The sequence below is a fragment of the Mesoplodon densirostris genome, chromosome 4 (assembly GCF_025265405.1).
Source record: "Mesoplodon densirostris isolate mMesDen1 chromosome 4, mMesDen1 primary haplotype, whole genome shotgun sequence".
In the NCBI taxonomy this organism is placed as follows: Eukaryota; Metazoa; Chordata; class Mammalia; order Artiodactyla; family Ziphiidae; genus Mesoplodon; species Mesoplodon densirostris.
Genome location: NC_082664.1, coordinates 13,488,383 through 13,504,760, shown reverse-complemented (window position 1 = coordinate 13,504,760; position 16,378 = coordinate 13,488,383). Strand labels below are relative to the sequence as shown.

The following is a 16,378-nucleotide window of genomic DNA, read 5'->3' as shown; positions in this document are numbered from 1 at the left end:
AGTTTTCTGGGTGCAGAGCTCTTCCCCCAGACCTAAAAACATTCACTGGCCCCAGTCTTCTGAAAGGGCAATTTTACCAGGGCTAACTCCCCTCTAATCTCCTGCAAGTTGAGAAACAATATTATTCCTAAAATCACAACTAAAAGGGACATCTCCAGAAGGCCAGGGGATGTGAATTATAAAACTTCAGGGACTTCCCTGGTGGTCCAGTGGTTAAGACTTCGCCTTCCAATGCAGGGGATAAGGGTTTGACCCCTGGTCGGGGAGCTAAGATTCCACATGCCTCCCGGCCAAAAAACCAAAACATAAAACAGAAGCAATATTGTAACAAATTCAATAAAGACTTTAGAAATGGTCCACATCAAAAAAGTCTTTTAAAAATAGCAAACAGGGCTTCCCTGGTGGCGCAGTGGTTGAGAATCTGCCTGCCAATGCAGGGGACACGGGTTCAAGCCCTGGTCTGGGAAGATACCACATGCCGCGGAGCAACTAGGCCCGTGCGCCACAACTACTGAGCCTGAGCGTCTGGAGCCTGTGCTCCGCAACAGGAGAGGCCGGGATAGTGAGAGGCCCACGCACCGCGATGAAGAGTGGCCCCCACTTGCCACAACTAGAGAAAAGCCCTCGCACAGAAACGAAGACCGAACACAGCCAAAAATAAATAAATAAACAAATGTGGGGTTAAAAAAAAAAAAAGAAATTACATTTAAAAACCAACCAAACAAAAAACCAACCAAACAAAAAGAACTTCATTGTGTCCAAAAACCTGCTTGAAAGAGGAAACTGGAGTGGCATGGGGTGGCCCTCCTGCCTCAGGTGATCCCTGGGACGTGGGACCTGGCGCTGGGCCAACCCTCCAGCCGCAGAGGTGGGGATGTAAAGGGGGAGCCATAGAACTTTTAGACTGTGGCCGCTGATGCAGAAGCAGGCGTTCCAGAAAAGCCAACTCTTCATCACACACAGCGTTTGGCAACAGAGCCCCCATTTGAGCCTCATGCGATAAGTACGCCAAAGAAAACATGTTTTTCTTTCATTTGTTGTTTCCCGAAAACTTGCTTTCTCTGTTTTCCCCATGTGCCGTGTCCTCGGATTGCTCTCTGGAATCACCCAGAGAGGGTGTCAGCGCACGTGAGGCTCCTTCTCCACCATCTGATAATTCCAGGGGTTACATGCCTGACGCCTCTCACATTCGAGAGGGAAAAACTCCTTCCCTTTTCTCCCAGGGGCCTTTGGGCGACAGGTTATGAGCCAGCAGAATTGGGAGGCCGACTTGAAAATTTAAATGATAGGGAGGGTGGGAGGGAGACGCAAGAGGGAGGAGATACCGGGATATATGTATATGTATAGCTGATTCACTTTGTTATAAAGCAGAAACTAACACAACATTGTAAAGCAATTATACTCCAATAAAGATGTTAAAAAAAAAAACCCTCACACTCAGTGAGTCACATCTGCTCTGTCCTGCCCGCCTCCAGCTCCCCGGGAGCCTCAGAGAGTCTGGTCTTGGCCCCAGCCAACCTAACAGAGAGTGTCCTGCTTATTTCTGTTAAACTTGTAGATTCCATTCATACCTTTAGTAGAAGCAGTGGTAAAACCTGTCATTTCCTGAGAGCTCGCTATGTAGCAAGCCCTGGCTTAGATGCTTTACATGCCTCATTTTATTTAATCCTCACCTCGGCCCTAGAAGGAGGTGCAATTACTAACCACACCTTACAGAGAGAAAATGGAGACTCACAGAAGTTAGGTAACTTAACTAAATTCCTGATACTGAGTAAGCAGGAAAGCTGGGATTTGAACCCAGCCAGCGGCCCTCCAGATCCTACACTTGTCAGCACAGTGCCATGTCTCCCTAAATGTAAATCATGCTCAGGACTTCAAACTGGTGGATCTGGGGAGTCCTAGGGGTGGGAAATCCCCTGAGCAGGGCTAGCCCCAGTGCAGATGGAGAGGGTAGCACCCATCTCCACCTAACAGACCCTCTCAGTTTATCTCGGTCAAAATCCCCAGACTTTACTAAGGGCTGTGTCTCCATCCTCCACTTGAAATACAAAAGCTGAAATACAAGGCTGGTTCTGGCAGGGAGCCCACATGAGGCCACTTTCACACATCCACATGAGAACCCACCATGGTTTCCAGGGTCAGCTCACTTAGCAAATCTCTAAGGGACACGGCTAGGAAGGGTCTGGGGCTGCACAGAGGGGCCCCACCAGCTGGGATAACACAGTGAAGGTAACAGTTCCTGGGGGGCCAAACAAGCAGCACAGAAAGGCAGTAAGTAGGAGGGGAGAGACAGCAAACTCCCTGAAAACATCCCTGCCTACTCTTGGGCCAGCCCTAAAGCCCGCAGTGGACAAGAAAGTGGGCATCGTGGTGAATGTGGAGAAGAGGGCCATTTTGGTTAAAGTGAGTCAACTGAAAATCTTTGCCAAACCACCAAGGATGGCTTCTTGAAAAGCCAAAAGTCCCTCACACCTACACTTAGAGAAAGTAAGTTAACACATAATGACACTTAGTTACTACAGCTCATTTAATCTTTATGAGCACCCTGTGAAGGTGTTTGTTTGTTTTGTAACAAATGGGGAAACTGAGGCTCAGGAAGTGACTTGGCCAGGGAAAGTACTAAACAGGAGAACCAGACTTTGAACTTGGCTCCGTCTGATTCCACAGTCGCTCTCCCATACCTCCTGTGCAGGTGGCCGATAACCATCTGTGGATGGGCAGACAATTCTCCAAAAATGAATAATCCCATCTCATCATGCTAAACTTTCCACCTTTTAGTTCCTTGGCCCAGATTCCCCAAAGGAGTGCCATGGCAGGAGGAAGGGGGCGGGCGGTGAAATCTAGGAAGAAAGTAGCTTTTCATGACTGAGGGTATTTTATGGCTGTTTCTGGGACTGACATTTAATCGATCTAAGGCTCTCTGTAACTGCCTACTTGCAGCTCTGGCTTTCCTGGCCCTGGGGAGAAGTGTTCATTTGTTTCAGAGAATTCTGTCCCTAGAACACTCCAGTCCTAAGTGAAGCTATTACACAAGTCCCATTCATGAAACCCAGGATTAGGAAATTTTCCACTCTGGAGGACAAAAAGATTTTCACACCCTCGGGTATGGCCCACTCATTTTGAAAAATACAGGGAAGCATCATTAATTTGTACTGTGCTCGTTTACAATTGCTGTTGATGCTAAAAGTGGATGGAATAGAGTTTAATTCAACATTTACAAAAAATAGGGCAAGAAAGAAAAGAAGGAAAAATTAAGCAAAGGACGAGCTGTACGTGGCTCTGTGCAGGATGCTACAGGAACAAATATGAGTAAGATGCTGTCTCTATGCTCAAGGAGTTTACAAGAGTTTACACGTTTCTAAGAAAGTTATAATAGTGTCCATACGCTAGCTTGGGCAGAGTCATAGTTTCTTGGGCTTGGAAGGAATTTGCGAAAGGTCAACAGAGCCATCTATGTTTTCACAACAAATTAAGATTGTACTCGTTCAACATCCAATCATTCATTAGTTGATTTACAAACTAGTTATTGCATGCTCGCAGTGTGCCAGGGCTGGAGCTAGGCACTGAGTGTAGAGATTTTAATAGTTTACATACACAGTCTCATTCATTCAACACTCCCCCTCCCAACCCTACCCTGTGAGACTTGCTCTTATTCTTGCTATTATTCTATTAGTACTATTTGAACTACCCCCAAGACTTGACTCAGTGCTGGGTGAGGACATATAACTCAACCCAACATGGGATATTAGGCAACTCCTTTTCCTCTTCAACGTCATGTCAGACCCTAAAAGGTAGCTCCACTGATTTTTGCGCTAAGGGTCAAATGACAAGGACATGGGACTGCACTCCACCTTTCGGGAAGTGACTCATCTCTGTTTTGTGTGGTTGTGACCCACTGCACTGGAAAATGTCCCAAACTGGAGTTGTGTCTGGGAAATGAGAGGAAACACCTGTGAAGAAAGCCCCCGGCCCTGTGCCCCTAGTACAGGTGGAAGTCTCCAACGCCAAGCCCATTACCACTGCAATGAACTCCATCATCCTCAAGCTCATATCCCGGGTCGCAGCGGCAGATGAAAGAGCCATAGGTGTTGACGCAGGTTTGCACGCAGGGGTTCTCAGTTGCACACTCGTTCACATCTGTGGAAAACCAAAGCACATCACCGACCATTCCCACAACAGAACATTTGTACTAACCAGGCAGTAAAAGGCACCAGCAACAAAATTACTACCACTAGGAGACCAGATCCACAGGCACCAAGGGTCTCCATCTAGGACCAATCAGATGGAGAGCTCAGACCCCAAAGTGTTCACTGAAGAACCAGGGCCTCCATTCATACGTCCCTTCTGGGGTTGCAAGCTGAGAAGGGTGGAAATGGCATGTATACATATCATATACATGTATACACAGGTACACGTATACACCTCCTAGGAAGTCCACTCTCCAAGGCTCACCAACGGGAATTTCTAGGCAACACCTGCTCTTTCCCATCACCGACTGAATTCATCCCCAATTAGCTCTTCCCTCACCTCCATTGACTTTGAAGTTCCAGGTAAAGAGGTAAATAATCATGACAATTTAAATAATAACTCTATTCATTACTGCCGTGGACTGAATTGTGTCCTCTCCAAAATTCATATGCTAAAACCCTCACCCCCAAATGTGATGATATTTGGAGATGGGGCCTTTAGGAGGTAATTTAAGTTAAATGAACTCATAGGGTGGGGCCCTCATGATGGGATTAGTGCCCTTATAAAAAAGAAGCACCAGAGAGCTTGCTCTTGTTCTTTCTTTCATGTGAGACATAGGGAGAAGGCGGCCACCTACAGGATGGGAAGAGAAGCCTCACAAGCACCCAACCATGCTGGCACCTTAACCTTGGACTTTCAGCCTCCCCACCTGTGAGAAAATAAATTTCTGTTGTTTAAGCCACCCAGTTTATGGTATTTTGTCATGGCAGCCTGAGCTGGCTAGGACAGTTAGACAGAAATAATGTCACTGATTATTACAAAATGATCTCACACTCACAGGATACTTACAGCCCTGTTTCAGGACCATCACCCCATGTTACAAGTTCAGTAGAATAAGGAGAAGACCACAAAGGGGCACAAGGAAACTTTAGGAGTGATGGAATATTCATTATCTTGAGTTGGTGATAGTTTCATGGGGGTCAAAGTGCATGAAATCATGTACCTTTAATAGTGCAGTTCATTTTACGTCAATTATATGTCAACAAAGATGTTTACCTCTTTTTTTTTTTTTTTTTTTTTGTATTTTTCTTGCGGTACGCGGGCTTCTCACTGCTGTGGCCTCTCCCGTTGTGGAGCATAGGCTCCAGACGCACAGGCCCAGCAGCCATGGCTCACGGGCCCAGCCGCTCGGCGGCATGTGGTATCCTCCCGGACCGGGGCTCGAACCCATGTCCCCTGCATCGGCAGGCGGACTCTCAACCACTGCGCCACCAGGGAAGCCCAGCTGAGAGAATTTGTATCCCCTTCAAAGTCCAGGTTAATCTCTGGAGACTCTTAACAGAGATTTGAGGGCTTTCAGAGCTAAAAGGTAAGTGGCTTGAGAAGTTTTTCTTAAAGAAGAGGGCAATCCCAGGCCCACACAGCTCCTGCTTCCTGGCATTTTTGAAACTTTCAGAGGGGAAAGAAAAAACAGATGGCCATGCATGGAGGGTGGCCATGCATGGAGGGTCCAGTGAGATACCAGTCTCCACTGGTGCCCAATGGGAGTCTAGAGACTGTCCACGCAGGAGGCCAGGAAAATGTCGTGGTGCCAGGCTGTCGAGTGCAAGTTCAGGCAGAACAGCACTAATGAGCATTAAGGGCTGCAGTCCTTGGCTTCCGGCCGGATGCTGGCCATGCAAGGTGAATGAGCTTACGGCCCACCCTCTCACAGCTCTCAGCTGCTTGTGCTTCTGCTCCCTGGGGCCCTGGCTGCCCTCTCCTGCCAGTCCTGGCATGCACACGTGCGCAAATGCCCTTCGGAGTCCTTTGGGAGAAGACCACATCCCACTCCAACTTGCTGGACAGGAAGGCTGGACCCTTAGGCTCTACACTCATCTCAGAGCTGTGTGACTCTGGCCAAGTTGCTTAACCTTTCTGAGCCTCGATTTCCTCATCTGCCCTGCCTACCTCATAAGGTTATTGTTGGAGTTCAGTGAAATGAACAAACGTGACAGTGTTTTGAAGAGGGAGGGCAAAGCACTCTTCCTTGCTTGAGGTGTTAGGAATACAAAAGCTCGCCAGAGTATGTAACATCCTGTGTTGCTGCGGGCCCTGCTGATGCAATATCCCAGTGGCCAAGTGCCCAGTGTCCAGGCCTGGAGGCCGTGCCTGCTGCTTTATCACACTGCTGGACTTGGCACTGCCAGGTATGTTAACTGTTCCTCGTCAAAGGCCGGTCCCTGAAGGACACATGGGCCTTTTGGCTCTTCTGTGCGTGGCTGTTCCTTAGTGAGCGCTGGGGGAAAACCTGGGCTGGCAACTCGAGCATCCAGCCCTGGCACAGAGAAGTCTGCATCTGCTCTAAGCTGCTTATCACAGCAGCAAAGGAGCCAGGCGCCTGCTCCCTGGTCTATCAGCTCCCTCAACCTCCAGCCCAGGCTCTGCTCTCAAAAGAAAATGAGTTCCCCTGGCGAGAGCAACACAGTCGAGACTTCTTGGAACAAGCAGCAGAACCAACTTTGGAAGAGAAACTTAGAAAGAATCCAGGATCCAACTCTTTAACGCTGATGCCTTCCTGTTTACCCAATGATTTAGATACAATTAAACTAATGGAGACATAATATCCTCCAAGTAGCTGGCCAGGAGCCTGCCAGCCAGACCTCGAATGGTGTGACAAGGAAATGGATCCTGCAAAACCTGGTGACAGGCTCCAAACAAAGACCTCATTCTGAGTCTCCGGCGCTGCCTCCACCCTGGATGGGGCAGCTGCCAGGGCCTGGAGGCCCGGGCAGCGGGCTGGGGGCGGGGAGCTTGAGGCCAGGCAGGACTTGCACTGATTCTTGGGTCTTAAGTCCCCCACTCACTTCCTGAGCAGAAGAAGCCTTCAGATGGAGGCAATAGGGCTGGAACTTGTTTTTCTTACTTATCAGTATTTGAAGTGATCATGTGAAAGTCAGAAAATGCCTTTGTGTCTTTCATTCTGTTACTGCAGGGATTGCTGGGTTGTAGGGGAAGTGACCACCACCTCTGGACGCTCTGCTAAATAACAGGCCCTCCTAACACGGGTGAGGGGAAACTGTACAGAGAGGCATCAAAGTTGCCCGTGAAAACCCTGCATAGAGTGTACCTGAATATTTCGCAATTCATCCAGAATCAGGAGCCTTCTCTCCTCATCTCTCTTTGGGCCTCAGGAATTGAACTCAGGCTATAGGACATGTGAGAACATTTCTGATTGGCCAAAAAAGCTGGCAAGGCTACTTGTGGATAGCAGATACAAAGAGAGAAGCAAATCCATGAAATCATAAGCTCCCAGCTGGTGGATGACTGTGGTTCTAATTTCAGCAATACTCAGAGGACATTCTGACATGTTTCACATAACCTCAGTTAGGATCTCAGGTTTCCGTAAACAGTGGGATGGGCAGGCAGTGACAATGAGTGGAAATACACTTTAACAACAGTGTTTCCCACCAACATAAACTGTCAGACTCTGAAGAAGACAGCATCTAGGGTTTCACATTGTGTTCCAGTTATCATTCACATCACATACCTTGGCAAGACCTTCCATCCTCGTTGAGGGTGAAACCAGGGTTGCACGTACAAGAATAAGATCCAGGAACATTCGCACACAGCTGCTGACAGTAGCCATAGCGACATTCATCAATGTCTGGAAACAGAATTGCAAGCAAGGTAAGATATTTTTTCTTCTCAATCACCGATGCCACCCCAGCATCATAACTGCCTGTCTCCTCTGGAGCAGGATCACAAAGGGAAGCATAGGGGAACGAACACAACAACAGCACCTACTAAGTGTCAGGGGTGGTGATGCCCTCTGGATTTCGGGCTCAATCTCTCTACCATCCTCTCTGACCCATCTCAGTGCTGTGAGCACCTGAACCTATATTGAAAGCTGTAGAAGAAATTTCTGCTTAGAGTGGAACATTGGTCAAGATGGCCTCTAAGATTTTATGCAAATCTAAGATTTAACGCTTAGGTTTATCCAACACCAAGAGTCACTCTAAGATCCTACTTAAACGTGTCATTGCCCTGGAAAGGGACAAGTTGGCTTAAAGTGTAAGAGGAATCCATAGCCTGGCTCCTGTAGGCTCTTTGCCAGCTCCACTAATAATGAATATGTCCAGCTGTCAGGAACAAGAGTGAGTGTAGGCCAGGTCAAGCTGGGTAGCACTGTGGTCTGGAGACCTATGAATCCAGGAACACAAGGATGCCGGAGCTGGCCTTGGATCTCCTCCTTGTAGCAGAGCGGACATAAAACTCTGGATAAACACACCTCTTCCAAGCCCTGATTGGCCTTTCCTGAGCAAGCAGCTATGTGGGTGAATGGTTCCTTTTAGCAGAGCCACGCTGACATGTACCAGTCAACAGGGAGGCTGATGTCACTGGGAAAGCACTTCTCAATACCCCAAGCCGATGGGCTGACGGGCTGACAGCTGGAGAACTCACTCCTGCAGGATAGGGTGTTTCGAATGAAGCCCCCAGGTGGGGACCAAGTCTCACCTGACGATAGCTATAACTGGTCCTTATTTCATCCTCACCTCCCCCTAAACGTTCCCCCTCTGGTACTCCACTTCCTTTGGAACCAGGGTCCACCAAGGGCTCCGAAGGCCAGCTCAGAACTTGTCTCTGTGCCTGGTTTCTACCACCTACTGCCAAAAAGGACCCCATCTCCACCTTACTCACTGGTCAGCCCTCCTCAGGAACCGTGCCCTGCCCTGGTCATTCTGTTTCATCTCTGAGTCGCAGCTACTTCTAACCTGGCTCACCCCACTGCCCACCAAGTGCCATGCAGCTCCTGCTTATAAAGCACATTGACTTGTGCAGTTGCTGATCCTGACACTGACTTGTGCAGTTGCTGATCCTGACCTCTTACGTGGGTGCAGTTGGGCACGTCCCCAAGCCACGGAGGCGGCAGGGGGGAAAGAGGGCATCTTCTGCCGAGGGGTACCTTGGAAGAAAGGCGATTCCCAGCCCCTTATCTTTCTGCCAAAGCAATGCCTCCAAAGTCGCACAGAGGGGGTGGTGGATGGCTATGGAATTTGCATTTTGAAAGAGAAAGAAGAGTTTGGCTGAGAGAAGGCATGAGTTTAGCCCATACTGAGGAAAGGTCTTCACTTTGGATGTAAAGGGTAAGCAGGCCATGCATGCGGCGCCACGTCAGGCCTCCAGGAGCATGCCTCCCAAAGCTTCATGCTCTGTGGAAGAGAACAACGCCCCCCACCCCGGTAGAGGAATGTCCCAATTACTGCCCCCACTCAGATAGGGAGAGGTTTCCTGGCCCCAAGGTCTCTGTAATCTGGCCTGTATGTCCTGGTCACCTGGTTCTCTCTAGCACCTTCTTGTGGTGGAAAAAACTGGACTGAGAAACAGGAGACAGATTTTAGACCAACTCACTCTAACTTTGTCCAACACGTTCCTCTTCTTTGAGTCTCAGTTTCCAACTCTATAAAAGTTGGATGACATAATATCTAACACCCCTTCCAGCTCTGAAATTCTACATACTGACTTCCCATACAAATAACTCACACTGGTCTGCTTATGTTCAAATCAGTGGCATCAAATTTTCCATAATAGCTGAGGTTGGTTAAAATGCAAAGCAATCATCATATTTACAAATGCCCATGTGCAGCCAGCTCTTTGGTGCCTGGAAAAAAGAACCAAGTCAAGTCTAGGCTGGCTTGTCAGACCCCAGGATGCTTTGGACAGGGCTCTAGAGGAGACCTCAGCTCAGTTTCAATCAAGAAAGACCTGGAAAGAAGAACCTTGTTGTTTGTTTGTTTCCATGATGTTGTTTGGATTTGTTTCTCAGCTCCTCCAGGACTGACTTCCGGGAGACAGAATAGCATCGTAGAGGATTTAAACTAGTAGGGCTTTTCCAAGAAAACAGCAAAGAAATCTCACCCTACAGAGAGAAACTGAAGTGACAGCTAGAGATTGCTATGAATTCATTCACTTGGCTAAACCAAAAACTAGAGGAGAAGAAAGGAAAACAGCCCTCCAGTAAAAATAAACAGAGAGATCATATAGCCGATGCCAACCGCAAGAGACAAAATTCTCAATTGGTGCTGACTGACTCCTTAAAAAAAGACCACAGCTAGTAGGGTGGGCGTGGGGTAGGGGCTGTGATGGGGTATTAGGAGGAGATGATATTAGACCAGAATCCGCTGATCCACATTTGAGACTTCAGACGTTTCTGTGACTGAGCAAGAATTCCCTTCTCTTGGTATGATTTCTAACTGGGACAGAATAACCCTCACCTCTATCACTTCCTGCCTTGGTTATCGACTTCCTAAAGGCGGAAGGAAGGTCTAGGTAGAATCAAACATGAACCCTTAAAAAGTACATTCAAAAGCTCTGAGGACGACATGCAGGGATGCGGTGATGGTGATAACTGATTTTAAAGGGTGGCACTACGAGTAAGCACAACAGCCTTCTGCTTCTCCCACCCCCAAAGAGAAGCCCGCTGCCCTTAGACCACCAGCCATGCCCACATTTCACTACACCCGACACAAGCATTAACGCTCAAGCGTTTCTGTGTAGCCCACAGAGCTCTTACCTAAGCACTGGCCTTCGAGCAGCCAATAGCCGTCAGTGCAGGAGCAGGTATACCCTCCTTCTGTGTTGATGCAAATCTGGGTAGGGTTGCACTGGTGGGAATCCGTTGCACACTCGTCCACGTCTGTAACACAGACATATTCCAAAGCATGTCACTTACATGTTTAAATCCCTGCAGCCACTAGAGGCGCCAGCTGCTTGCTTGTCTGGCTGGGAGGCAGTTGATAATATCCCTGGGTTATATCCAAGGAGACGGAAGCACCTCCCTAACAGGTACCACTAGGAGACCCTGACCTTTTCAGAGGGGGCAGGGCCAATCTGCTCCCTGGAAATCCACAAGGGAAATGGCCAAAAAGAGAACACACATCCTTAAGCACTTTTCTGCCATCCTAGCCCATCTTTCTCTGAAAGCAAGTTCAACCATTACTTGGTTTAGAAATGCATTTTGTGTTAGGCTTACCCATTCACATATTAAACCTGTCTGTTGTGTACCTGCTGTGCACACAGAGCTATGATAAACACCACTGAGAACATAACAGAAGAAAAAGAAACGTCCCTCGCCAGCGGAATCTTGTAGACAAGTCACTTGATTGCATCCATGCCCCAAAATCTTTCAACGTAGAGCTCCTGTTCCTTCGTGAAGCTTCCCAGAGCCCTCCAGTCTTCCTTCCACGCCAGAGCTCCGAGGACTGATCTCTTGCTGCCCTCTGCTTACATTGGGTTTCTCCAAGCTGCTGCGTCCCCATCTGTCTGCCAGTGTGCAGGTACTTATGTCCAAGTCGGTCGGTCCCGTTCCCTTAACTGGGAGCTCAGAGCACACAGACCAAGTTGTTTTCATGGCCACATTTCTCATCTGGTGTACACAGCACTCAGACCTGTTTCAGCTGAAACGAATCCTTCTTCTCTTTCTCCCCACACTGCACTTTAGAAAGAGTGCTCAATCCTATAAGCGGTCCTCCTGACACCACGCTCTCACTTTGACCTAAAGGACAAGACCCCCTAAACCTTTGGCTATGAAGGGATTCACCCAGTGCCCTGGATCCGCCTGGCCAGGCCCCACCTCTCCTCATCACTCCTGCCCTCACCTGCTTGCACTTTAGGGCTCCTGCCTTTTGCCCCCTCCTCACTACAGGCAGGGTTTGCTCATCTATCCCTTTTCCCCGCCTCTCCAGAACGGACCGTCGTGCCATTGGAAATAACATTAAAAACTGCACTTCACTGAGCCTGCGCAGTGCGCCCGACTCCTCATTTATTCTCACAATCGCTCCATGCGGTGAGCTGGTGACCCCCACTTACAGATGGGAAAACGGTGCTCAAGATGCTGAATCACCAAGGCCAGAGCCAAGTCCAGGCTTCCCCACCTGCCTGCCTCCCAACCCCCTCTGTGCAGGAGTGACAGAGGTCACACTGCGTGGCCCAGGCAGGTCAAGCAGAGGAGAGAGGGCTGAGCTTTTGCTGCCTTTTCCTGCCCCACCTGGAAAATTGTCTGCCTCTTGACATCACAGATGGCAGACTGTGGTGGGGCTGGGGGGCACCTAGGATTCCAAAGTGTAAGCTCCTTGGGTAGCACAGGGGTGCACTCAGGAAGCAAGCACAGAGGGTCCAGTGAAACATTCAGCCAGGTAAGCGATGGTCTCCAGGCTCCAAGTGACACCACCACAAGCCACCACCATCTGCATCACTGGTCAACACCAACGACACTGGTCCGTTCCCATCCCACCCCCAATGACCAGGTGTCTGGGCATCGTGTGGAACCAGGCTCCAGCCTGCGAAACATGGACCACCTCCAAGAACCCGCTTCCGGGGTGGTAGCAGCCTCTGCTCCACCCCGACACGTGACGACGTGCAGCCTCGGTGGCAAAGACCCACCGCCGTTCTCAGCTGCAAGAGCTCCTGCCTTTGCCCTGGGCCTCGCTTCCAGCCCCAGGTCTGCCCACCCAGCAAAGCCTCCCAGGGGAACCGGCCAATAATGCTTGGCCAGCAGCCGCTCCTGCTCAGATCCATATGGAAGCCTGTGATAATAAACAACACCACTATTGTCCAGCACATATTTACATTTTTTCAGCAGGAAGTGACAGATGGCTGTTGTACCCTGGGAACAACATTGCCTTAGGAATTTGTGCGCTTTTTCCTGCTTCAAGGGGAACGCAGGGTGAGGGAGACTTAAGGGGCAACAGAGCTGTTAGAGAGACTTGGTGATAGCAAGTTCCCAAGGCTCTGTGTTTGTGTAAACTGGGTGCACACGACGTGCCCCCAAAGCCCTGCACAGAGGAACCAAATGCTCAGGAGGGGACCAGACGGGGCTCAGAAGGTCATGTGAGGTCTAAACGTGTTTGCACATGTGCACACACAGGCACATGCAAACTATTCAAATCCAGAAACAAAATCTCTAAAGTTGTTTTAAAAAAAAAAACTCCACCACTTTTACTGAGTTAAAGAATTAACTCAGTTATACCACATTTCTGTTGATGTACGTTCAAAAAACTACTTGAATTGATTGATTGAATGATTGAATGGGTTGAATCAATCAACTGACATTGGATTGTCAACATAAATATATTTTGAGAACTCAATAAGTTTGGAGTCTTTGGGGGATGTATGTCCCATCTTTATATCCTCAAAACATACCTGGGGCTTCCCTGGTGGCACAGTCGTTAAGAATCCACCTGCCAATTCAGGGGACACGAATTCAAGCCCTGGTCCGGGAAGATCCCACATGCCGCACAGCAACTAAGCCCACGAGCCACAACTACTGAGCCTGCGCTCTAGAGCCTGTGAGCCGCAACTACTGAAGCCCGCTTGCCACAACTACTGAAGTCCGCACGCCTAGAGCCCGTGCTCTGCAACAAGAAGTCACTGCAATGAGAAGCCCGCACACTGCAACGAAGAGTAGTCCCCACTTGCCACAACTAGAGAAAGCCCATGCACAGCAACAAAGACCGAACACAGACAAAAATTAAAAATTAAAAACAAACCTGGTTTAACCTGGGTCCATAGTAAATGTTTAATAATTATTTGGTGAATGAATGAATGAATGAACACATGGGCAACAAACATTAAGGCCTTTGAGCCCCCAGACAAGCTTTTCCCAGCCAACTTGCTGACAAGTGCATGGACTTTGAAAACCACCACCCCAAAGAAAACCCCCATCAGCTTGCATACCTGTGGGGCTGAAACTGGGTAAGTTCATGCTGTGGGTTCCACTCGAGGCTAAAAGACTTATCACACATTCCAGCTCACAGCTGAATTGCTTACATTAAATACATTTGACTTAAATAACAGAAGGAAAAGTACGTCGAACACTCCAAGGACATTCTTTGGCAAAGGGGCCTTTTCTGCATCAGTGGAAAAGTACAAGTTACGGCAACCTGAGTAAGTGTCATTATCCCTGGACGCAAACCATGCCTGTTACTCCTTTCCTTTTCTGTGGGATGTTTAGGAAACGTCCCTGAAGAGAAAAGAATGCTGGGTTCATTCAATCATTCATGTACTCATTCACTTATTAATTCTTTATGTTCTACTGTGTGTGTGTGTGTGTGTCCTCCTAAATTTCTAGGCCACTGGGAGAGCTGGTGTCGAGTGCAGTCCCTTTAGCTGTATGGTTCCCGGAAGCAGAGGGTCCCTCCAGGGGGCTGTGACCCTAGGCAGCTGCCTGGGCCCTTCGAGGATTCCAGCACAGCAGCCATGGCTCATCTCTCCCCAGCTGGGACAACATCTTCCCAACGTCCAGGCGACCAGCACCCTGGCAACTGAAGGACAGTGCTCACTGACATCTCCAAAACCAGATCAAAGCCCAGCACTGTGCCTACCCAGGAAAAAATCATCCTCCATGTTGAGCAGCACAGCTCTGCTGCCCCACGCAGCTCTGAGCTGTCACCCCTTCCTTCAGACATCCCCAGAGTGGCCTTCAATTACACTCTCAATCTCAAACAACAACTGCTCACTTAGGAAAGTCCTCAAACCAGTCAAACTCATTTCCTTGACACCCTTCCAGAAGGCAGAAGTGAGCTCCCGGCCTTGGGACAGCAGCCTGCACGGCAGGGATACTCATTTAGGATGTCATACCGATAGCTGTGTCCCATGTTCCCAGCAGGTGTGCTAAGGCAGTGTGAGTGAAGAACATCCTTCCAGTCCAGTCAAGATCTCACAGGGGTGCCAGATGGAGGAACTGGGCTCAGACTTCAAAATACACCTGCCCAACAAACTGGAACAACAAAAGGAACAGAATCTTCCAGGTTGAGACCTTAATAGACATTTGTCCAAAGAAGACATTCAGATGGCCAGTAGGCACATGAAAAGATGCTCAACATCACTAATTATTAGAGAAATGCAAATCAAAACTACAACATGGTACCACCTCACAGGGATCAGAATGGCCATCATTAAAAAGTCTACAAATAACAAATGCTGGAGAGGGTGTGGAGAAAAGGGAGCCCTTCCACACTGTTGACCGCAATGTAAGTTGGTGCAGCCACTATGGAGGACAGTGTGGATGTTCCTCAGAAAACTAAAAATAGAATTAGCATATGACCCAGCAATCCCATTCCCGGGCATATACCCATACCAAACTATAATTCAAAAAGACACATGCACCCCTATGTTCATAGCAGCACTATTCACAATAGCTAAAACATGGAAACAACCTAACTGTCCATCGACAGATGAATGGGTAAAGAAGATGTGGTACACGTATACAATGGAATACTACTCAGCCATAAAAAAGAATGAAATAATGCCATTTGTGGCAACATGAATGCAACTACAGATTATCATACTAAGTGAAGTCAGAAAGAGAAAGACAAATACCATATGGTATCACTTATATGTGAAATCTAAACTATGGCACAAATGAACCTATCTACAAAACAGAAACAGACTCACAGACATAGAGAACAGACTTGTGGTTGCCAAAGGGAAGGGGGGTGGGGGGGGAAGGACCGGGGGTGTGGGGTTAGCAGATGCAGACTAGTATATATAGGTTGGATAAACAACAAGGTCCTACTGCATAGCACTGGGAACTATATTCAATATCCTGTGATAAACCATAATGGAAAAGAAAATTTTAAAAAAGGAATGTCTATATGTGTATAACTGAGTCACTTTGCGGTACAGCAGAGATGGGCACAACATTGTAAATCAACTACAGTAAAAAAAAATAAAATTAGAATCTTCTTAAAAATTTTTAAATTTTATTTATTTTTTTATACAGCAGGTTCTTATTAGTTATCTATTTTATACATATTAGTGTATACATGTCAATCCCAATCTCCCAATTCATCCCACCACCACCACCACTCCCCCCCCACCCACTGCCACTTTCCAGGCTGACTTAAGGGACAACATGAGAAAAGGCCACAGCCTACAAAGCTGCTAGAAGGTTTAGCCCTTGGAGCAGGAGTCTGGATGGAGGCAAGTGGTGATTGGCAGGTCCCCCCTCTCTCTTGTCAGACGGAGTTCTCACAGGGCATCGTGACTATCATGCTATTGGTTTATGCCTATTATATGTCCTTCCTTGGGAGTGGATTAGTTCTCAGCATACAACCCACTTTTCTGTCCCCCGTAAAACTAATGGTTCCAAGTATGATCTTAGGGTTAACTCACAGGTTGTTATATAAAAATCTCTACCGGCAGGTATAAT

General features: G+C 48.2%; 1 protein-coding gene across 2 annotated transcripts in view; it reads right to left on the bottom strand.

Annotated features, from left to right (window-relative positions):
• The window catches only part of FBLN5 (fibulin 5), an 84,786-nt gene that overhangs the window by 14,355 nt on the left and 54,053 nt on the right, over window positions 1-16,378 (bottom strand). For both annotated transcript variants that reach the window (XM_060095720.1, XM_060095719.1), the window contains exons 5-7: window positions 10,742-10,864; window positions 7,718-7,834; window positions 4,018-4,137 (exon numbers count right to left, since the gene is read on the bottom strand). In XM_060095720.1, the coding sequence (XP_059951703.1) occupies window positions 4,018-4,137; window positions 7,718-7,834; window positions 10,742-10,864 (360 nt within the window). The remainder of the gene's footprint in view (window positions 1-4,017; window positions 4,138-7,717; window positions 7,835-10,741; window positions 10,865-16,378) is intronic.